The sequence below is a fragment of the Salmo trutta genome, chromosome 12 (genome assembly GCF_901001165.1).
Source record: "Salmo trutta chromosome 12, fSalTru1.1, whole genome shotgun sequence".
In the NCBI taxonomy this organism is placed as follows: Eukaryota; Metazoa; Chordata; class Actinopteri; order Salmoniformes; family Salmonidae; genus Salmo; species Salmo trutta.
The window spans coordinates 38,714,281-38,738,776 of NC_042968.1; the positions used below are offsets into that span (position 1 = coordinate 38,714,281).

The 24,496-nt window shown below is 40.4% G+C and overlaps 3 protein-coding genes across 3 annotated transcripts in view; all 3 read right to left on the bottom strand.

Moving 5' to 3' along the window:
* Positions 1 to 4,039, bottom strand: part of LOC115203520 (neuronal acetylcholine receptor subunit alpha-7-like) — a 58,809-nt gene extending 54,770 nt beyond the window's left edge. Inside the window, exon 1 of the mRNA XM_029768281.1 lies at positions 3,516 to 4,039. Coding sequence (XP_029624141.1) covers positions 3,516 to 3,573 — 58 coding nt within the window. The 5' untranslated portion in view covers positions 3,574 to 4,039. The remainder of the gene's footprint in view (positions 1 to 3,515) is intronic.
* A 14,498-nt stretch (positions 4,040 to 18,537) lies between these two features.
* Positions 18,538 to 23,623, bottom strand: LOC115202535 (uncharacterized). The gene is made up of 3 exons (XM_029766659.1): positions 23,557 to 23,623; positions 23,032 to 23,121; positions 18,538 to 22,980 (listed from the first exon to the last, which is right to left on the bottom strand). Exons 1-3 carry the CDS (start codon positions 23,621 to 23,623, stop codon positions 20,222 to 20,224), a joined length of 2,916 nt encoding a protein of 971 aa, XP_029622519.1. The 3' UTR covers positions 18,538 to 20,221.
* LOC115202536 (A disintegrin and metalloproteinase with thrombospondin motifs 7) overlaps positions 23,220 to 24,496 on the bottom strand; it is a 172,442-nt gene continuing 171,165 nt past the window's right edge. The window contains exon 24 of the mRNA XM_029766660.1: positions 23,220 to 23,899. Coding sequence (XP_029622520.1) covers positions 23,751 to 23,899 — 149 coding nt within the window. The 3' untranslated portion in view covers positions 23,220 to 23,750. The remainder of the gene's footprint in view (positions 23,900 to 24,496) is intronic.

Genomic DNA, 24,496 nt, shown 5'->3' on the forward strand with positions numbered 1-24,496 from the left:
CATATCTATTTTGAGGTGTATATCATATATAAGTTGAGATGTATATCATATCTAAGTTGAGGTGTATATCATATCTAAGATGAGGTGTATATCATATATAAGTTGAGGTGTATATCATATCTAAGTTGAGGTGTATATCATATCTAAGTTGAGGTGTATATCATATATAAGTTGAGGTGTATATCATATCTAAGTTGAGGTGTATATCATATATAAGTTGAGGTGTATATCATATCTAAGTTGAGGTGTATACCATATCTAAGTTGAGGTGTATATCATATATAAGTTGAGGTGTATACCATATCTAAGTTGAGGTGTATATCATATCTAAGTTGAGGTGTATAACATATCTAAGTTGAGGTGTATACCATATCTAAGTTGAGGTGTATATCATATCTAAGTTGAGATGTATAACATATCTAAGTTGAGGTGTATAACATATCTAAGTTGAGGTGTATATCATATCTAAGTTCAGGTGTATACCATATCTAAGTTGAGGTGTATATCATATCTAAGTTGAGGTGTATATCATATCTAAGTTGAGGTGTATATCATATCTAAGTTGAGGTGTATAACATATCTAAGTTGAGGTGTATATCATATCTAAGTTCAGGTGTATACCATATCTAAGTTGAGGTGTATATCATATCTAAGTTGAGGTGTATATCATATCTAAGTTGAGGTGTATATCATATCTAAGTTGAGGTGTATAACATATCTAAGTTGAGGTGTATAACATATCTAAGTTGAGGTGTATATCATATATAAGTTGAGGTGTATATCATATCTATTTTGAGGTGTATATCATATATAAGTTGAGGTGTATATCATATATAAGTTGAGGTGTATACCATATCTAAGTTGAGGTGTATATCATATCTAAGTTGAGGTGTATATCATATCTAAGTTGAGGTGTATATCATATATAAGTTGAGGTGTATATCATATCTATTTTGAGGTGTATATCATATATAAGTTGAGGTGTATATCATATCTAAGTTGAGGTGTATATCATATCTAAGATGAGGTGTATATGATATATAAGTTGAGGTGTATATCATATCTAAGTTGAGGTGTATATCATATCTAAGTTGAGGTGTATATCATATATAAGTTGAGGTGTATATCATATCTAAGTTGAGGTGTATATCATATATAAGTTGAGGTGTATATCATATCTAAGTTGAGGTGTATACCATATCTAAGTTGAGGTGTATATCATATATAAGTTGAGGTGTATATCATATCTAAGTTGAGGTGTATATCATATCTAAGTTGAGGTGTATATCATATCTAAGATGAGGTGTATATCATATATAAGTTGAGGTGTATATCATATCTAAGTTGAGGTGTATATCATATCTAAGTTGAGGTGTATATCATATATAAGTTGAGGTGTATATCATATATAAGTTGAGGTGTATATCATATCTAAGTTGAGGTGTATATCATATCTAAGTTGAGGTGTATAACATATCTAAGTTGAGGTGTATATCATATCTAAGTTGAGGTGTATAACATATCTAAGTTGAGGTGTATACCATATCTAAGTTGAGGTGTATATCATATCTAAGTTGAGGTGTATACCATCTCTAAGTTGAGGTGTATATCATATCTAAGTTGAGGTGTATAACATATCTAAGTTGAGGTGTATATCATATCTAAGTTCAGGTGTATAACATATCTAAGTTGAGGTGTATACCATATCTAAGTTGAGGTGTATATCATATCTAAGTTGAGGTGTATAACATATCTAAGTTGAGGTGTATATCATATCTAAGTTCAGGTGTATAACATATCTAAGTTGAGGTGTATATCATATCTAAGTTGAGGTGTATACCATATCTAAGTTGAGGTGTATAACATATCTAAGTTGAGGTGTATATCATATCTAAGTTCAGGTGTATAACATATCTAAGTTGAGGTGTATATCATATCTAAGTTGAGGTGTATACCATATCTAAGTTGAGGTGTATATCATATCTAAGTTGAGGTGTATAACATATCTAAGTTGAGGTGTATAACATATCTAAGTTGAGGTGTATATCATATCTAAGTGAGGTGTATACCATATCTAAGTTGAGGTGTATATCATATCTAAGTTGAGGTGTATATCATATCTAAGTTGAGGTGTATATCATATCTAAGTTGAGGTGTATAACATATCTAAGTTGAGGTGTATATCATATCTAAGTTGAGGTGTATACCATATCTAAGTTGAGGTGTATATCATATCTAAGTTGAGGTGTATATCATATCTAAGTTGAGGTGTATATCATATCTAAGTTGAGGTGTATATCATATCTAAGTTGAGGTGTATAACATATCTAAGTTGAGGTGTATATCATATCTAAGTTGAGGTGTATAACATATCTAAGTTGAGGTGTATACCATATCTAAGTTGAGGTGTATATCATATCTAAGTTGAGGTGTATATCATATCTAAGTTGAGGTGTATATCATATCTAAGTTGAGGTGTATAACATATCTAAGTTGAGGTGTATAACATATCTAAGTTGAGGTGTATAACATATCTAAGTTGAGGTGTATATCATATCTAAGTTGAGGTGTATAACATATCTAAGTTGAGGTGTATAACATATCTAAGTTGAGGTGTATATCATATCTAAGTTGAGGTGTATAACATATCTAAGTTGAGGTGTATAACATATCTAAGTTGAGGTGTATATCATATCTAAGTTGAGGTGTATAACATATCTAAGTTGAGGTGTATAACATATCTAAGTTGAGGTGTATATCATATCTAAGTTGAGGTGTATAACATATCTAAGTTGAGGTGTATAACATATCTAAGTTGAGGTGTATATCATATCTAAGTTGAGGTGTATAACATATCTAAGTTGAGGTGTATAACAGATCTAAGTTGAGGTGTATAACACATCTGTCCAAACAAAGGTTGTTTCTCATAATTGTTGCTTAATTTATTTCTCACTGTCTTGAATATGCAGATCATGTCCACACCTTGTTTTATGGAGTGCATGCTTTCATCACAGTTCTAATGGGGAATAACTAACTAGGCTTACTGGTTATAACTACATGTAAATGCATGGCACGTAAGTCATTGTTCATTCTCTTTGTGCCTGCCAAAGCCATCTGCATAGTGATGTTGCTGATGTAAATACAGCATCTATTTATAATCTATTTACAAGCTGTCATATGATTTATTCATTTAAAACTTTTTATGTCAGATTTTGAGTAGCAGCCTGAATCAAGCCTGTTGTAGCAGTCCTGGGATTCAACATCTGAATAGACAGTAGTAATACATGGATAGATTAGGATCAGAGGTGCTAGGATACATGCATTGAAAACATGGAGTGATACAGTATGTTCAGCACAGTGACTGTCAAAATGTATCCCCTGCATGTATGTACATGTGCACAACTGACGTTGACCAACAACTTCATTTGAAAGCAGCACTGAACACCAATAACACATCTAATGAACATTTAGGATGCACATAACAATACAATTAAAATACATGCATTACTTCTTACCCTTCAATAGGCAGGCAGGGACTGCAATGTAGAGGAGAGCATTCCATGGACCCATCATTGCGTTCAACAGAAGTGTCTGGCATAGACCCGCTGAACTCCGGATGTATTTTAATTCATAAAAATATCAAACATCAATGATCATCCTCCATAGTCTTCCTCACTGAAGTGTGAAGGCTGGAAGAGATGTGAGCGGGGGAGGCGGCAGCAGTGGGACTGGGACCTAGATAAAGCCGCCGCCCCTCCTACTAAATATGTTTGACAAGAGAGGGGTCTGTCACATTGCGCTGCAGTGACAGACTTGCTGTTGCCTTTTGCAAAAGTGCAATAAAGTAAACCATTGTCACTATACCGGAGACATTGTGCCACCTGACTAGTTATACAATTTATGCGCGCAGCAATGTTGACGATAGCTAGAGTGGCCAAACTTTACGCACAGCACTTTTTCTTGTCAAATGATGTCTACATGTTACTTCAAATAGGGAAAAGTAAATGTTCAGGCTATTAAAACATGACATCTGAAGTGTTTCTGAATGTTTTCGGATTTCTTTCAGTAATGCAGTTGATTGGATTTTTCTCTGACACCATGCTGATGTGGAGGATAATCAGCGACACTTTGAAAATGAAATGCTAAATTGGAATGTGAAAATGATAATTGTATTTATATTTTCATATTAGTGGTCATTATTTTTGCCTCAATAAATTTAATTAAAATTTTAAACTGAAAATGGTTAATTGAAAAATGGAAAATGTAAAGCGAAATGTTTAGCATTTTTTACATTTGTTTAATGTATGCAAATTGTTTTCTGGAGGCATGAACCAGGAGAGCAACACAACACCACCATGCACCACCGTACATCTTAGACATGTCGTGCTCTCTGCGCATTGATTTTAGACTAGTGTAATGACAGGGTTAGAACCTGCTGTTCTGTACACCAGAACAACACTTTAGCCTGCTAAGCCAAAAATATAAATGCAACATGAAACAATTTCAACAATTTTACTGAGTTACAGTTCATATAAGGAAATTTAAATGAATTCATTAGGCCCTAATCTATGGATTTCACATGACTGGGCAGGGGCACAGCTATGGGTGGGCCTGGAAGGGCATAGGCCCACCCACTTGGGAGCCAAGCCCACCCACTGGGGAGCCAGGTCCAGTTTTTCCCCACAAAAGGGCTTTATTACAAACAGAAATACTCCTCAGTTTCATCAGCTGTTCGGGTGTCTGGTCTCAGATGATCCCATAGGTGAAGAAGCCGGATGTGGAGGTCCGGGCATACACGGTCTGTGGTTGTGAGGCCGGTTGGACGTACTGCCAAATTCTCTAAAACGACGTTGTGATAGAGAATTGAACATTCAATTCACTGGCAAAAGCTCTGGTGGACATTCCTGCAGTCAGCATGCCAATTGCATGCTCCCTCAAAACTTGAGACATCTGTGGCATTGTGTGGTGTGACAAAACTGCACATTTTAGACTGGCCTTTTATTGTACCCAGCACAAGGTGCACCTGTGTAATGATCATCCTGTTTAGTCAGCTTCTTGATATGCCACACCTGTAGGGTGGATGGATTATCTTGGCAAAGGAGAAATGCTTTCTAACAGGGATGTAAACTAATGTTACATTGTGCGTATGGAAAATGTCTGGGATCTTTTATTTCTGCTCATTGTCGTGTCTTTGGCTATGCTGGATTAAGTGATATGACATTCTATTCTAAAAAATAATTTCTCTGTAATTAATATTACCTGATTAAGCTAATCAGGTAAATGTAATTAACTAGAAAGTCGGGGCACCACGAAAGATTGTTTATAGAGCTGTTATCCTCCGAATAAACTCTTAAAGACCTAGTAATCTTTTGCATCAGTAGCACTCAATATTTAATCCTCACCTTATTCAGTCTCATCTGAAAGTTGTAAATTCTTGGTTATCTTCACGAACCCTGGCTCACAAGTTGAATCAGCAATGCAAAATTTGGTTTAATTATTTATTTACTAAATACCTAAATAATCACACAGAATTACATGTACACAGAATAGATCATACATTGAATACTAATTATGTCATAAAGCAAAACGTCCCTAGCGGACAGAACAGATATGACGGCTGGTTACACAAAGAAAGACGGGGAAGACTGAGTAACAAAGGGACAAGCTATGCTATCGTAAATACTGTATTTTATGCATTCTAAATAACCGTCCATTTGAAAAGGAAAATGCAATAAATATTTACTCTGAGCTGCGCTTCGGTAGATTGGTCGTAGATAGAAGGCCGGGTTGTCCAGCATGGATCTCTTGTCCTCTGAAGAATGTCTAGTGGTGAACTGAAGCATGGTAGAATAGATACTCTGTCCGTCCTCTCCTAGCCCACGTTTACCGTTGCTGCGGCTAACTCAATCGGCTAGGAGGTATCACTTCTTTAGTGAATAAGAGTTCAAAGTTTACACCAAGTTGCCATACTTTAAGCTCATGCTATATTCTGGCTGGTATAGTCGAAATTCATCCTTTCGGCGTGTTGATCGTCATCTTCACGTTGAAATTACATTTAATCTTTTCACAAATAGTTTCATATTTAAACATTTAAATTGCACAACAATTCCATGTGAATCTGATAACTAGAATGTGTCGACTTTCTAAGATACAGTTTATGTCATCCTGTCATTAGTAGTAATGTCTCAGACAACAACTGATCTGAGATCATATTCATTAAGTACCAACACATATTTTCAACTGGTTGGATTACCGAAATATGGTTCTGTTTCCCACGTTTTGATGTTACTAGACTCTCTATGTTACAAAGGCTTTACAAGAGTAAACTCTATAAAGTAGAGAGAGAGAAAAGGGGAAAGGTATATATGGGGGTCATAAACCTCCCCCAACAGGCCAACGTCATGACATCATGAAACCATCTCTTTACATGTTGCATTTATATTTTTGTTCAGTATAGCTTGGGGATCCAATGAAATATTTCAAGTGTCAGGGAAAGTTACTCAACACTAGGCAAAGTTACTCGTCGTGTGCGTGGCCACCGAACTGCCTCCATTACACTAGCACCAGGCACACTGAAAGACAACTACAATCACAATACAATCCCACAGCTTCCTCTGGTAATGACTCTTCCTGGCTAGTTGTTCACATGATGAGTAACCTTGCCTGATACCTGAAGAGTTGCATTTGCTACAGGCTTTGGCTTAGCGGGATAATCTGCCGAAAATGTTGCAACCCCTATTACTAGCCTGTTCAACCTCTCTTTCGTATCGTCTGAGATCCCCAAAGATTGGAAAGCTGCCACGGTCATCCCCCTCTTCAAAGGGGGAGACACTCTAGACCCAAATTGCTACAGACCTATATCTATCCTACCCTGCCTTTCTAAGGTCTTCGAAAGCCAAGTCAACAAACAGATTACCGACCATTTCGAATCCCACCGTACCTTCTCCGCTATGCAATCTGGTTTCCGAGCTGGTCATGGGTGCATCTCAGCCACGATCAAGGTCCTAAACGATAGCATAACCGCCATCGATAAGAGACATTACTGTGCAGCCGTATTCATCGACCTGGCCAAGGCTTTCGACTCTGTCAATCACCACATTCTTATTGGCAGACTCAACAGCCTTGGTTTCTCAAATGATTGCCTCGCCTGGTTCACCAACTACTTCTCAGACAGAGTTCAGTGTGTCAAATCGGAGGGCCTGTTGTCCGGACCTCTGGCAGTCTCTATGGGGGTGCCACAGGGTTCAATTCTCGGGCCGAATCTCTTCTCTGTATACATCAATGATGTCGCTCTCGCTGCTGGTGATTCTCTGATCCACCTCTACGCAGACGACACTATTCTGTATACTTCTGGCCCTTCTTTGGACACTGTGTTAACTAACCTCCAGACAAGCTTCACTGCCATACAACTCTCCTTCTGTGGCCTCCAACTGCTCTTAAATGCAAGTAAAACTAAATGCATGCTCTTCAAACGATCACTGCCCGCACCTGCCCACCCGTCCAGCATCACTACTCTGGACGGTTCTGACCTAGAATATGTGGACAACTACAAATATCTAGGTGTCTGGCTAGACTGTAAACTCTCCTTCCAGACTCACATTAAGAATCTCCAATCCAAAATGAAATCTAGAATCGGCTTCCTATTTCGCAACAAAGCATCCTTCACTCATGCTGCCAAACATCCCCTCGTACATACCACCATCCTGCCGATCCTCGACTTCGGCGATGTCATCTATAAAATAGCCTCCAACACTCTACTCCACAAATTGGATGCAGTCTATCACAGTGCCATCCGTTTTGTTACCAAAGCCCCATATATCCCCCACCACTGCGACCTGTACACTCTCGTTGGCTGGCCATCGCTTCATACTCGTCGCCAAACCCACTGGCTCCAGGTCATCTACAAGTCTCTGCTAGGTAAAGCCCACCTTATCTCAGCTCACTGGTCACCATAGCAGCACCCACCCGTAGCACGAGCTCCAGCAGGTATATCTCACTGGTCACCCCCAAAGCCAATTCCTCCTTTGGCCGCCTTTCCTTCCAGTTCTCTGCTGCCAATGACTGGAACGAACTGCAAAAATCACTGAAGCTGGAGACCCATATCTCCCTCACTAGCTTTAAGCACCAGCTGTTAGAGCAGCTCACAGATCACTGCACCTGTACATAGCACATCTGTAAACAGCCCATCCAACTACCTCATCCCCATACTATATTTATTTATTTATTTATCTTGCTCCTTTGCACCCCAGTATCTCTAATTGCACATTCATCTTCTGCACATCTACCATTCCAGTGTCTAATTGCTATATTGTATTTACTTCGCCACTTACTTTACCTCCCTTATTTTACCTCATTTGCACTCACTGTATATAGATTTTTATTTTGTTCTACTGTATTATTGACTGTATGTTTGTTTATTCCATATGTAACTCTGTGTTGTTGTATGTGTCAAACTGCTGTGCTTTATCTTGGCCAGGTCGCAGTTGTAAATGAGAACTTGTTCTCAACTAGCCTACCTGGTTAAATAAAGGTGAAATAAAAAAAAATAATACAAAATAATGATCTCTTCTGATGTTCAGAACACCCTTGTTCAAACCCTGGCAGTCATTTGTGCCGTGGCTCAGATGGATCTCTGTAAGGAGGTCAAAGGATGGTGAATTGTAATTGAGGTGGTTCAGCGATCACACATGCATGATGAATAGGTCTAACCTTGCCTGAAACCTGAAGAGTTGCATTGGCCCCCTGAGTCAATGCCTAGGCTTCAGCTTAGCAGGCCAACTATTTTCTGGTGCGCAGGAGATCTGGGTTTCTAACCCTGTTGGTTTCTCCAGTCTAACATTAAGTGACAGAGAGCCTGACATGGCTAGGATGTACTACTACATGGGGGTGTGGTGTTGCTCTCCTGGTTCACGCCTCCAGGAGTCTTTTAAAAATGTAAATGGCAAATTAAAAACAGGAAATACTACATGGGTAGTTAGAAAATGAAAACAGACACTTTCAATTTCACTTTGCAAGTACGATTTTCTGATACCATTTCGCATTTTCCATTTACGAATTACAATTTTCATTTAGAAATTCTGTTAACCCTTTCCAATTAACTATTTCCAATATAATTTTTACTTTGTAATTTAATTATGGCATGATTGCATCATGCAAAATAATATTAAAATATAAACACCTTTATCATATTCACATTCCTACTTAGCATTTAAGTATTTCATTGTCGAACTGGCACTTATCATCCTCCATATGCTGATACCTTCATGAAAGTTCTGCCGCTAGTGCTCTTATGACATATCTGCTCTTATGACATATCTGCTCTTATGACATATCTGCTCTTATGACATATTTGCTCTTATGACATATTTGCTCTTATGACATATTTGCTCTTATGACATATCTGCTCTTATGACATATCTGCTCGTATGACATATCTGCTCTTATGACATATCTGCTCTTATGACATATTTGCTCTTATGACATATTTGCTCTTATGACATATCTGCTCGTATGACATATCTGCTCTTATGACATATTTGCTCTTATGACATATTTGCTCTTATGACATATCTGCTCTTATGACATATCTGCTCTGATGACATATCTGCTCTTATGGCATATCTGCTCTTATGACATATCTGCTCTTATGGCATATCTGCTCTTATGGCATATCTGCTCTTATGACATATCTGCTCTTATGACATATCTGCATATCTGCTCTTATGGCATATCTGCTCTTATGACATATTTGCATATCTGCTCTTATGACATATCTGCTCTTATGACATATCTGCTCTTATGACATATCTGCATATCTGCTCTTATGGCATATCTGCTCTAATGGCATATCTGCTCTTATGACATATCTGCTCTTATGACATATCTGCATATCTGCTCTTATGGCATATCTGCTCTTATGACATATCTGCTCTTATGACATATCTGTTCTTATGACATATCTGCATATCTGCTCTTATGGCATATCTGCTCTTATGACATATCTGCTCTTATGACATATCTGCATATCTGCTCTTATGGCATATCTGCTCTGATGACATATCTGCTCTTATGACATATCTGCATATCTGCTCTTATGGCATATCTGCTCTTATGGCATATCAGCTCTGATGACATATCTGCTCTGATGACATATCTGCTCTTATGACATATCAGCTGGACAGAACTGCATTTGTTTCTTCTATTTCCATTCACAGACAACACCCCAACATATAATGTATAAATGTATGCTCAAAAGGGAACACAGATACAGATATTCTATTTTAAAGATGAGGTGACATCTAGTGATCGTCCAAGAGAATTACAGTTTTGTTCTGTTTCCATAATGTATTGAGCGGGCCTATTTGTGTTCATTATTGAAGTGTATTTGCATATGTATTTGCGGAATACCAACCACTAATGTTCTCTTTCTTACCCTTTGAATGTGGCTACAAGGATGGACAGAGAGAAAAAAACATCAAAAGCTTTCTTGAGATGAAAATCAAGGTCTGTTTATAATACGGTGTGAGGAAATGTCCTGAGGAGTTCTTCAAACCTATAACTGATCGCTAAGTTTGGCCGGGCGGCCAGCTCTTGGAAGAGTCTTTGGTGGTTCCAAACTTCTTCCATTTAAGAATGATGGAGGCCATTGTGTTCTTGGGGACCTTCAATGGTGCAGAAATGTTTTGGTACCCTTCCCTAGATCTGTGCCTCGACTCAATCCTGTCGTCTTGGCGCTTTACGGACAATTACTTTGACCTCATGGCTTGGTTTTTGCTCTGACATGCACTGTCAACTGTTGGACCGTGCCTTTCCAAATGTGCCTTTCCAAATCATATCCAATCAAGCCCGTGTGGCTCAGTTGGTAGAGCATGGTGTTTGCAACGCCAGGGTTGTGGGTTTGATTCCCACAGGGGACCAGTATGGAGAAAAAATGTATGAAATGTATGCATTCACTACTGTAAGTCGCTCTGGGTAAGAGCGTCTGCTAAATGACTAAAATGTAATATAATTTACCACAGGTGGACTCCAATCAAGTTGTAGAAACATCTCAAGGATGATCAATGGAAACAGGATGCACCTGAGCTCAATTTTGAGTCTCATAACAAAAGGTCTGAATTATTACGTAAATAAAGGTATTTCTGCTTTTTATTTTTAAATGAATGTGAAAAAAATTCTATAAACCTGGTTTTGCTTTGTCATTGTGGGGTATTGTGTGTAGATGTAAAACATTTCTGAGGGATGGGGATGTAACCACCTAATTCATAGACAGAGCTATGGATGAAAGGACTGACCATCTATGATATCAAAATTATAGTTTTAACCAAGTTGAGGCTACAGTGTTTGTTTACATTTTCATTGTTTACAAACATAGGGGTAAAACAAGCTTCTATGTTGGGTTTTGATGGGGTGTGACAGCTAAACTAAGCTCATTAAGTTTTTCAAGAATCAATGACTACATAAAATTAATTTATTTATACAAACATTGATGTAGGACCTGCCGACTCCCCCTTTAATTAAGGATTTTTTAAGAGCTGGTTGGGGTGAGCATACAAGTTGTGGAAAATGTTCAACTGGACCTTTTGGACAGTGCTTTTCTTTTTGTAGTGTCCTTACTACAACACCAGGAATGTGTTTTGGTGTATCACTGACCGATCGTTCTGTCCCTCCCTGACACCTCTGGCTCACATTAGAATAATACCTTTTTATGATGTATTGTTTTATTGAGGATGTAGGTTGCTGTTGTGTTTTGTTGCGATGTAATTGCTTTAAGCCTGGTTGGACCCCAGGAAGAGTAGCTGCTTCCTTGGCTCTAAATCCCAAAACCATGTCACTACACATCACCAGTGGCAGAAGCCAATTTGCTGGCCCCCAGTAGTTTCTACAATGCATACAAATAGATGTGTTGCAGTATAAAGGATGTACACATGTTTTGTTATTAAACAACAGTTAAATAAAACTGAACATTTAGTATTTGTCATGTTTTTGTAATTGTAAAGTGTTTTTACATGGTGCCAAAGTCAAAGGACAGCATTTCCACCACAATTCAAGAATGACCCACCACAATAACTAAATTGTTAAGCATTTGAACTATGGAGAAATGGAACAGTAAGACCATTTACTAGATCTGACCGGTAGAGAACTTCTCATACATCATGTTTTATGCTGCTTCCCTTGTGTTTTTCATACTGCAGTCTTCACAGCCAAGACAGAAATGATACTCCATCATATTGTGGTTGTTATACCGTATCTATGAGCAGTACTGTACGCTCATTCATCTTGACACGATTGAACTATTGAAACCTGCTGACACAGTGTATCTACTCTACAGTGAACAGATCAGCTGGAGAAGTAGAGCTGTTGGCCGTGAGGTTAAATCCTCAGCTGACATTTCATTCATCTAACGAGAGTTAGGCTGTCGGCAAAACATCCCAATATGTACAACAGAACTGTGATATTCAGTGTGATGCCAAAACATCTCCTTCACCATATCTAGTGCCTAGGGCTCTGTTCCGGTTCGTTGTAAAATTATGCTCCTCTCATTTCCAATATTAAACTGCTGCATGCTTGAAGCAGACGGATGTAAAAGTCATCATACCGCCTGTATTTCTGCCTGCTTGAATGCTCCTCTCATTTGCAATATTAAACTGCTGCATGCTTGAAGCAGACGGATGTAAAAGTCATCATACCGCCTGTATTTCTGCCTGCTTGAATGCTCCTCTCATTTCCAATATTAAACTGCTGCATGCTTGAAGCAGACGGATGTAAAAGTCATCATACCGCCTGTATTTCTGCCTGCTTGAATGCTCCTCTCATTTCCAATATTAAACTGCTGCATGCTTGAAGCAGATGGATGTAAAAGTAATCATACCGCCTGTATTTCTGCCTGCTTGAATGGCGAATAGCTCCGATACACTTCAAAACATGAAATTATTCCGGGAATCGATAGAATGTCGCTCAAAGGACGCACACATACAATATAACACTCAAAATGGGTGAATCTTTCCTTTAAAGAAATGTGCACACTTTGGAGAGGTCTGTGGCCACTTGGAAACACCAGTTAGACCTCTCGGCGAAAAGTACAGTTAATGTAAAACTCACATCAAATCAACAGTGTAAGGTTTGAATTCAGTCTTGTGTTAGGTGAACTGTTGTGTCCTCACCTTTAGTCTAATAATGTTCCCATAAATGCCAAACTGTTCCCTTTTCATTGTTACCATGGTTATGCGTTCCATATTTCTTCTGTAAGAAACATTTCAATGTAGCCCTATCCATATAGGCCAATTCCCACGAGTGCAAGGGCTTAGTTAATTGTTATACTGTACCTTAGAGAACTTTGAAATGAATGCAGCGTGAGACTAGATGCTCTACCTGGTGGTAATGAGATGGGGACAAACACATTGAAACAAAACAGAGAAGTGCCATCTGGTTTATGTTCAGGGACCAGGAATCAGGTTGTCCATGTGTTTTAAAACTGCAATAGCCTACGAGCTAAAACCTAATGGCAATTTACTGCAAAACAGTTTAAGGTGATTTCTATATATAGCCTTACATGACAACCCACCTAACCCACCATCACTTAGTTCCCAAAGTCAGACAAGATATTACCCTATAGACCAGACCATTAAAGTCTCACTTCTAATCTCCCTGAAAAGATTTAACAGATTTCCCAGATTTACTGTGAAAAGCAATGCTCAGGGATGAAAACCAGTGCTTGAGGCGATGCTTAAGGCTACAATATTTCAACACTTAAAGGCCCCTAGGAAAACTGATGGAAGAAGACAAGAACACAAGAGGGGAGAGAGAGAGTTGGAGAGAGAACTGGAGAGAGAGATGGAGAGAGAGAGAGAGAGCTAGAGAGAGCGAGAGAGACAGTGGTTATGATCAATGGGTCCCATTATGATGTCTTTCCTCTTACCTTAGAGATTATCATTTGCCATGTAATGTACTAATTTTGCCTGTGAGGGGCGCTGTTTCTCTTCTCTAAACATACAGTGCCTTCAGAAAGTATTCATACACCTTTATTAATTTTTTTCACCCATCTACCAATAGGTGCCCTTCTTTGCGAGGCATTGGAAAACCTCCCGGTCTTTGTGGTTGAATCAGTGTTTGAAATTCCCTGCTTGATTGAGGAAACGTACAGATAATTGTATGTGTAGGTACAGAGATGAGGTAATCATAAAAAAATTATATTAAACACTATATTACTGCACACAGTGAGTCCATGCAACTTATGTGACTTGTTAAGCACATTTTTACTTGCCATAACAAAGGGATTGAGTACTTATTGACTCAAGACAATGCAGCTTTAATTTTTTATTAATTTGTAACAATTTCTAAAAGCATTATTCCACTTTGACATTATGAGGTATTGTGTGTAGGTCAGTGACACACCATCTCAATGTAATCCATTTTAAATTCAGGCTGTAACACAACAAGATGTGGAAAAAGTCAAGGGGTGTGAATCCTTTCTGAAGGCAGTGTAGGTCTCCTACTACAACTTATTGTAATGGCAGGAACCCACTGGGCACAGACGTTAATTCAACGTCTATTCCACGTAGGGTTCAATGGATTTTCATTTTAATGACGTGGAAACAACGTTGATTCAACCAGTGTGTGCCCAGTGGGGATGGCCTGCTATGTTACCACAGGCTTGATAAGTTATGGTACCAATGGAGAAATCTTCTATGACAGAGTACCTATTTGTTCTGGACTAGTGGAGGGGTTGCTTTGGTGTGAATGGTGTTTCTACTTCTGGTTCTTTCATGAACCATTGAATGTGACAACAATGAAGTTAAGTTGCGGTACAATCATACACTATCATTTGCAACGTAGAACTCTCAAATTGCGATTGCGTTGTTAAAAGATGACATAACAACATGCTGGAGTTTTACATAACACACTGAGGACAACAAGGTAATTAGTAGTATTAAATTCCATAGATGGATTTCACATTTAAGTGATAATAGGCTACATTTATACTTGAAAAACAAGTCACAAGCACAATAGACAGGCCTTAGACACAGCCAAATATAACTGATTACTTTAAATCTTCAGAGACACAAAGCCATTCAGTTTCATATTTTTAGCTGTTGTTATGGTTGTATTGTAATTGTGCTCTACTGGCAGCGGAATCATTTCCAAAGCAAGAAAACAACAATCACCTTGTCTGAGCACCAAATTGAACCCAGCTCCTCCAAGCAATCTCATGTGGCTTCATGGCAGTTTAAAATGAAGGAATTGATTGAACTTGGCTTAAAGGGAGACACCCACTTCTAGGGCTCTATATTTATTTGAGGCTGTGTACAGTGTACCTAGAGACCCTTCCTATTGGTAATCAAGTCCATCTCAAGACTGGTGGGATCAGAATGAGACTGGCATTAGTCCGGTTCTGAGTGACTGATCCGTATTTGAGAGAGCTTCAGAGTGGGACACCATGCCCTCAGGCCAGAGATAAAGCCAACCAGCAACGGCGCCATTGTGGAGCTTCTCTAATGAAATTAGTTTCTGTGAACAGTGTAGCCTGGCAATCACCCAAGGGAAAATACAATCTGCATTAATTTGTCTACACTCAATAGACAATAAAATACACTTTTCTTTCCTCTGCATCCCTCTAATTGTTAGCAGATCCTGTTACGAGCTTATGTAACATTTGGAAACCACATGTGTTCTGTAGTTGATTGTATCAGCCACATCTTTCAACAGGAAATCACCAACAAACAAACTAATGTTTGGTGCAACAGGAGAGATAAAACAGAGATAAAACACCTACATTTCCTTTGTTGCAGCATGATTATAGTGAGAACTGTATAAACTTTCACAAGACTTTGATGTCTAAAGTCAGACATTGATTGCTTTGATTGGTTTACAGCCTTGTGTCTGTTACCATGGTAGCAAGGTGGATAAATGGTAAAGGTTAAGCGTTGAGGTTGAAGATAAAGCTTGTTTTTAATTATCACACCACTTTGCATTGTTTGTGGGATACACGGCTGTTGATAGAGGTAGGGTTGATTAAAAGGTTAGGGTTGGTTAAACACACATTTTGACAGCAAGCTTTGCGGCATGACCAGATAGCAATGTTTTTGGTGTGACATTTTGTTCGCTGTCCTTTTCAAGAAATCCTCAGATACCTGCTGCAACCCGAATGGAAGTCGGTGGAAACTGAAGAGTTCAATTGTGATGAAGTCGTCAGCTGGAGCAGCATCAACAAGAGTAGTCACGTGTCATTGTTAACACTGTGCAAAGTCATTGTTAACACAGTGCAAAGTCATTGTTAACACAGTGCAAAGTCATTGTTAACACAGTGCAAAGTCATTGTTAACACAGTGCAAAGTCATTGTTAACACAGTGCAAAGTCATTGTTAACACAGTGCAAAGTCATTGTTAACACAGTGCAAAGTCATTGTTAACACAGTGCAAAGTCATTGTTAACACAGTGCAAAGCTGTGAATCTGGTTAACAAAAGCTGTTATTGTCCTGCCGCTCCTACTTCATCCCACCCCAGAACTACAGTATGTGTATGTTAACATCCCGTTTCCTTTGATTCAGAAGTAATGGACATAACTGTGGACATACGGACACCACACAGACATTACCATCCCACCTTATCTTACTGGGTTCTATTCAATCAGCATGGCAGAAATTCAGCTTTACAGCAGAAATGACATTTAAAAGAACATGTTCCCGCTTTAGCAGAGACTGCAAATGTCGGCTTTTCATTTCTATCCAGGAATCTGTTCATCTTTCCAGATTGAATAGAACTGTGTTTGTGGGTATCATGACACAGGCCAAGTGATCCTCTGTGAAAGAGTAGAGACTAGCTCCACTGTGCTTATACAAGGGAGACCTTTAACAAGCTGTTGAGATCCATAACAAAACAAGGCCCAGTGGAAGGGGTTTAACTGTTCCTGTGGCCCCAGGCTGTAAAAGACCCTTAGTGAAGCCTCATTGGAGTCCATAGTGATAGAACTAAAGCATGGTATTCTCTGGGTAGCAATCATACTGATCTGGTAACACTAACTGGTATGACTTTGAGGGTCTAACTGCATACATGAATGAATGGTTCTGAATGTTATTAATGGTTCTGAATGTTATAAATGGTTATGAATGTTATCAATGTTATGAATGGGTCTGAATGTTATCAATGGTTATGAATGTTATCAATGTTATGAATGGTTCTGAATGTTATCAATGGTTCTGAATGGTTCTGAATGTGGCCTCCTGGGTGGCGCAGTGGTCTAAGGCACTACATCGCAGTGCTAGCTGTGCCAGCAGAGATTCTGGGTTTGAGTCCAGGCTCTATCGCACCCGGCCGCGACCGGGAGGCCCATGGGGCAGCGCACAACTGGCCCAGCGTCGTCCGGGTTAGGGAGGGTTTGGCCGGCAGGGATATCCTTATCTCAGCTATTCCCGTGGCGGGCCCAGGCGCAGTGCATGCTGACCAGGTCGCCAGGTGTACGGTGTTTCCTCTGACACATTGGTGCGGCTGGCTTCTGGGTTGGATGGGCATTGTGTCAAGAAGCAGTGTTACGGAGGACGCATGGCTCTCGACCTTCACCTCTCCTGAGTCCGTACGGGAGTTGCAGCGATGAGACAAGACTAACTACAACCAATTGGATACCATGAAATTGGAGAATTTTTTTTTTTATAAATGGTTATGAATACTTTATTTGCCACATGCGCGGTTATTAGCTCATCTTCAAGGCTTTGTTACTGAAGAGAACTCACAAAACACCACCATGTGATTACAGAATGAAGCTGTAACAGTAAAAACATATCTCAGAGGGGGCTCCTTTCTCCAAAACTCCACCACTTCTTTACCTATATAAATGATTGTTAATTGAAAAAGCGTAAATCACCCTCCAGTCCATGTGTCTGAGATAACGAAGGCTGGGTGGAAAAGAGTGATGTGTTTTAAAAAAAATGGTGGACAAAGTTGGCTGTTGGCTGTATTACAATGTAAATGTACTTTTAATTTGTCTGTCTGCATATTTCAAGACATATGAAGGTGCAGTGAGATACCCGATGGGTTGGACGATAATTTTCTCATCAATCATCTTGAAAAAACGTATACTTACAAAACTGGAAATCAACCAATCCTCCATTGTTAACACAATGGAAAGGTCAGATGTTTTATTATCTAAATGTTGAAAGTGCATGTGCGACAGAGAGAAACAAAATGGTGCAGTTTGAGGCGCTGGAGATGGAGGGTGTGAGCACTTGGGTCTGGGCAGGGGTGATGTTGTGGATGTTTGTGAGTGTCTTGTATGTTGTCGTTTGTATTGTTATAAAAAAAGAAGAAAAGAAAGTGTTGTACATAAAAACCCTCAGCAGTGCTTTACTTCCTCTGAGGACGTTGGCTTCTGTTCTGAATCGTCTCAAGTGAAAAGCTGCCTGCATAAAGAGTTTCAGATCTGTGACTTTCTGACTGGAGACATGAAATACTTGACAACCGGCCTCCCTGTAGCTTTGAATGGAAACACTGTACATGGAATATTCTTTTTAATCATGAAACACAGCAGAATAATGCATGAAACTGGGTTTTTATTTTCAACAATTTTATTTGAAGTGGTATAAATACAAAATGTAAAGTACAAACATTTATGTTACAAAATAAATGTACTATTGATGAACACAAAAAAGCATGACTAAATGGCTTTTGTAAGTGGATGGGTTTGAGTGCTGTTGAACATGCTGAGCATTGTTAAGAGGCAAGATGAAACAACAAAAGAGATCTTTCCCTGTGCCCTTTAGAGATGAATATGCAAACGTTGTTTCACAAATAGTAGTATGCCACATATCCACTGCAGGAAAGCCTCAGGCAGCTACTCTGCCCTGGTTCTCACCATCAACCTCAGGTGGAAGTCAGAGTTCAACCTCACCACAGCGCTTACAGATGGTGCCAATATAGCCCAGAGCATAGAATAACCTCTGTCCCACCACTACAGGAATGGGAAGCTGCTGGAAAAACATGACTGTACATAAAGGATACATCACTTATGAAGCAAAACATTTACAAGACTAATCACTCATCTGTCAGAACAAACCTTGTGGTAAATCCTAATTTCCTCAGGTTGCATGACTAAAAGGATCCCTGAATCAGGAGTGATATAAACTGCTTCTGAGTCTCGTAAAGGACTGCTGAAGGTTTATCATCATTATCAACTCTAATGTGTATGGTCAAACTAAAAAAGGACATTTCAAAGTCAAAAGTGACACATATACGGTATCTCTCAGTGGTCACAGATTTACAAAATAAACTAAGTCGTCAAAAAAAGTGGTTAAAAGAAAGGTGAATAAGAATAAAGGTCTCAGAATTGAAACTACTGTAAGTATTGCTGATTAACAGTGCCATGATAAGAAAATATATTGTAGTTTTTTTAACAGAGTATCCTCAAAAACAAAGGAATTCTGAAAGAACTAATTTAAAAGCGAAACATTTGACAGGAAATTAATTCTTAGAACAATGTATCATCATTAGTAATAATTACACATCTGAGTGCATAAATTAGGGGAGGCGGGTCAAGTGTTTGCATATTGCCTAAACAAAATATGACAGCCAACTCACTACATCAAAATGACAGAAGAAATACTCAATCTTGGAGGCATACAAAATTATTCATTCTAATTTATAAAAGCAATGCACTGATAACTTAAATTAGCAATTCATATATTCCTCCCTTGCTGTTGTTCTAAAACCTCTATGCCCTCCGTAATTCTCTGAGAATGGCTAAAAGTAACATTACTCTAATGATTCTATTCCCCTGTACACTGAATAACAATTCTCCCATTACTGTACGTAAGGTCAAAGCTGAATTCTACTGAGATTTAGAGACAAATACTAAAATGTCAAATACTAAAACGGCAGAATTTAGAGACAAATACTTTAATGGAAGGAAGGATTCAAGTAGAAAAGGCACTGGTCAGCCAACACCTGACGGAGTTTGAAGCTCGAGGCCGCCTCTAGCACCAGGTTATTTTCGCAGCACCATTGTCAAAGAATTTGGCTTTTTTTTTTTACTCACTTCATAAGCATTCATGAAACTCTAATTACACTACGTAGCTGCTTTATAAAGCATTGTTCACAAGCTGGGAACCAACTTGACAAGTGGTGTTGCTTACGCTACATGTACTTGTCGCTACATCAGCTGCTATCAAGACAAAGCATTGTACGAGCTACAAGGTAATCTTGTAGTTAACAAATGTGTAACAACTGTATGCTAAATCAGTACGCTGGTCCAGTCCACGTTGCTACTGGCTGAACCAGACATATGACTAAACCACGTGTTCCAGTCCACGTTGCTACTGGCTGAACCAGACATATGACTAAACCACGTGGTCCAGTCCACGTTGCTACTGGCTGAACCAGACATATGACTAAACCCCGTGTTCCAGTCCACGTTGCTACTGGCTGAACCAGACATATGACTAAACCACGTGTTCCAGTCCACGTTGCTACTGACTGAACCAGACATATGACTAAACCACGTGTTCCAGTCCACGTTGCTACTGACTGAACCAGACATATGACTAAACCACGTGTTCCAGTCCACGTTGCTACTGATTGAACCAGACATATGACTAAACCACGTGTTCCAGTCCACGTTGCTACTGGCTGAACCAGACATATGACTAAACCACGTGTTCCAGTCCACGTTGCTACTGACTGAACCAGACATATGACTAAACCACGTGTTCCAGTCCACGTTGCTACTGACTGAACCAGACATATGACTAAACCACGTGTTCCAGTCCGCGTTGCTACTGACTGAACCAGACATATGACTAAACCACGTGTTCCAGTCCGCGTTGCTACTGGCTGAACCAGACATATGACTAAACCACGTGTTCCAGTCCGCGTTGCTACTGACTGAACCAGACATATGACTAAACCACGTGTTCCAGTCCGCGTTGCTACTGACTGAACCAGACATATGACTAAACCACGTGTTCCAGTCCGCGTTGCTACTGGCTGAACCAGACATATGACTAAACCACGTGTTCCAGTCCGCGTTGCTACTGACTGAACCAGACATATGACTAAACCACGTGTTCCAGTCCACGTTGCTACTGATTGAACCAGACATATGACTAAACCACGTGTTCCAGTCCACGTTGCTACTGGCTGAACCAGACATATGACTAAACCACGTGTTCCAGTCCACGTTGCTACTGGCTGAACCAGACATATGACTAAACCACGTGTTCCAGTCCACGTTGCTACTGATTGAACCAGACATATGACTAAACCACGTGTTCCAGTCCACGTTGCTACTGACTGAACCAGACATATGACTAAACCACGTGTTCCAGTCCACGTTGCTACTGACTGAACCAGACATATGACTAAACCACGTGTTCCAGTCCGCGTTGCTACTGACTGAACCAGACATATGACTAAACCACGTGTTCCAGTCCGCGTTGCTACTGGCTGAACCAGACATATGACTAAACCACGTGTTCCAGTCCGCGTTGCTACTGACTGAACCAGACATATGACTAAACCACGTGTTCCAGTCCGCGTTGCTACTGGCTGAACCAGACATATGACTAAACCACGTGTTCCAGTCCACGTTGCTACTGACTGAACCAGACATATGACTAAACCACGTGGTCCAGTCCACGTTGCTACTGGCTGAACCAGACATATGACTAAACCACGTGTTCCAGTCCACGTTGCTACTGGCTGAACCAGACATATGACTAAACCACGTGGTCCAGTCCACGTTGCTACTGGCTGAACCAGACATATGACTAAACCACGTGTTCCAGTCCACGTTGCTACTGGCTGAACCAGACATATGACTAAACCACGTGTTCCAGTCCACGTTGCTACTGGCTGAACCAGACATATGACTAAACCACGTGTTCCAGTCCACGTTGCTACTGGCTGAACCAGACATATGACTAAACCACGTGTTCCAGTCCACGTTGCTACTGGCTGAACCAGACATATGACTAAACCACGTGTTCCAGTCCACGTTGCTACTGGCTGAACCAGACATATGACTAAACCATGTGGTCCAGTCCACGTTGCTACTGGCTGAACCAGACATATGACTAAACCACGTGTTCCAGTCCACGTTGCTACTGACTGAACCAGACATATGACTAAACCCCGTGTTCCAGTCCACGTTGCTACTGGCTGAACCAGACATATGACTAAACCACGTGTTCCAGTCCACGTTGCTACTGGCTGAACCAGACATATGACTAAACCACGTGTTCCAGTCCACGTTGCTACTGACTGAACCAGACATATGACTAAACCACGTGTTCCAGTCCACGTTGCTACTGGCTGAACCAGACATATGACTAAACCCCGTGTTCCAGTCCACGTTGCTACTGGCTGAACCAGACATATGACTAAACCACGTGTTCCAGTCCACGTTGCTACTGACTGAACCAGACATATGACTAAACCACGTGTTCCAGTCCACGTTGCTACTGACTGAACCAGACATATGACTAAACCACGTGTTCCAGTCCACGTTGCTACTGGCTGAACCAGACATATGACTAAACCACGTGTTCCAGTCCACGTTGCTACTGGCTGAACCAGACATATGACTAAACCACGTGTTCCAGTCCACGTTGCTACTGACTGAACCAGACATATGACTAAACCACGTGTTCCAGTCCACGTTGCTACTGGCTGAACCAGACATATGACTAAATCACGTGGTCCAGTCCACGTTGCTACTGGCTGAACCAGACATATGACTAAACCACGTGTTCCAGTCCACGTTGCTACTGGCTGAACCAGACATATGACTAAACCACGTGTTCCAGTCCACGTTGCTACTGGCTGAACCAGACATATGACTAAACCACGTGGTCCAGTCCACGTTGCTACTGGCTGAACCAGACATATGACTAAACCACGTGTTCCAGTCCACGTTGCTACTGGCTGAACCAGACATATGACTAAACCACGTGTTCCAGTCCACGTTGCTACTGGCTGAACCAGACATATGACTAAACCACGTGTTCCAGTCCACGTTGCTACTGGCTGAACCAGACATATGACTAAACCCCGTGTTCCAGCTGCAACATTTCTCACAATCAAAACAGAATAACAGTTGGATCCATCAGAGAGAAAAGTGCAAACAAACACATCATTATCTCAACAGTAGAGAGAGCAACAACCATGTTTCTTCTTTATACAGTTTGGAGGAATATGTGTGGTGACATGTGGTTCCATCCTATTATGTGTTAAATCATTTTTTTGAGGAGTGCTTGATATAATTCTATTAGCACCTTTGGGACTATTCCATTGGTTCCATTATACCAGGCAAACTAATCAAGCACAGCTCAGGTATGGTTTTCCTACCCCCCAGAATGTGGCTCTATCCCAACAGCACTGAGGAGCTCTGACCCAGCAGCTCTGACCCAGCAGCTCTGACCCAGCAGCCAGGACAGCAGGGTGAGCGTAGCTACCAATTTGACACTAGACCCCTGTATGAGAAATTGTGTGTGTGTGTATCCAGCTCAAGATTCACCCTTCAATGACAGATAGACAAGATGGATGCTGCAATTTTGCAAGTCCAGAGCTGTTACCTGATAATCTGTATGTGTTGTGTGTGTGTGTCCATGTCTGTGCGTGTCCATGTCTGTGCGTGTCCATGTCTGTGCGTGTCCATGTCTGTGCGTGTCCATGTCTGTGCGTGTCCATGTCTGTGCGTGTCCATGTCTGTGCGTGTGAGAGTGTAAGAGTGTGGGTGACCGTGTCCACCCTATATTGATCGCTGACCTCAGCGACGGGACGTGCGCTCGTTGCCACGGGAACGCCGGCCACAGGTCTTGCAGCACTGCGTCCGCACGGCAGGCAGGTGGCATCGGCCAAGCCACTGGAGGGTCTGACAGAAACGGAATGTGAGGCGGTCACGAAGACACGTGAGCCCTGAGAGAGAGAGACAGAGACACAGAGAGAGTTATCTGTGAGACAATTCGGTATAATAATTCGGTATAATAAGGACACCAACAGCTTCTGCATAACTAAGTTCCCTTAATAGAAAAGATAATTGCTACCTATGCCCAATAGAGACTGTGACCTAAGTCAGACTTTGTACTATGAAGAAATCTTAAAGGTTGAATAACTACACACCAGGACCACTGAGCCCCTTAAGTTCAAAGGTCACTGCTCAGATGGCTCATAGGCATTCCTGCTCATGCTCTATTACCCTGTGCTCACAGAGGCGCGCTAACGAGGCTCACAGAGGCGCGCTAACGAGGCTCACAGAGGATCGCTAACAAGGCTCACAGAGGATCGCTAACAAGGCTCACAGAGGCGTGCTAACGAAGGTTGTTTGTGTTATAAATGCTTGACAGGCTCCTTCAGGTCAGGGCACTGGGACGTCTGAATTCAACAGAAATGTGCACCATGGGGACAACAACTTAAAATAATCTGAAAGTCACGGCTTTGCAGCAATACAAAAGCATAGACACTAGCAGCACTCATATGATACAGTATGTTGTTGTCAGAGTCATGGTTCACATT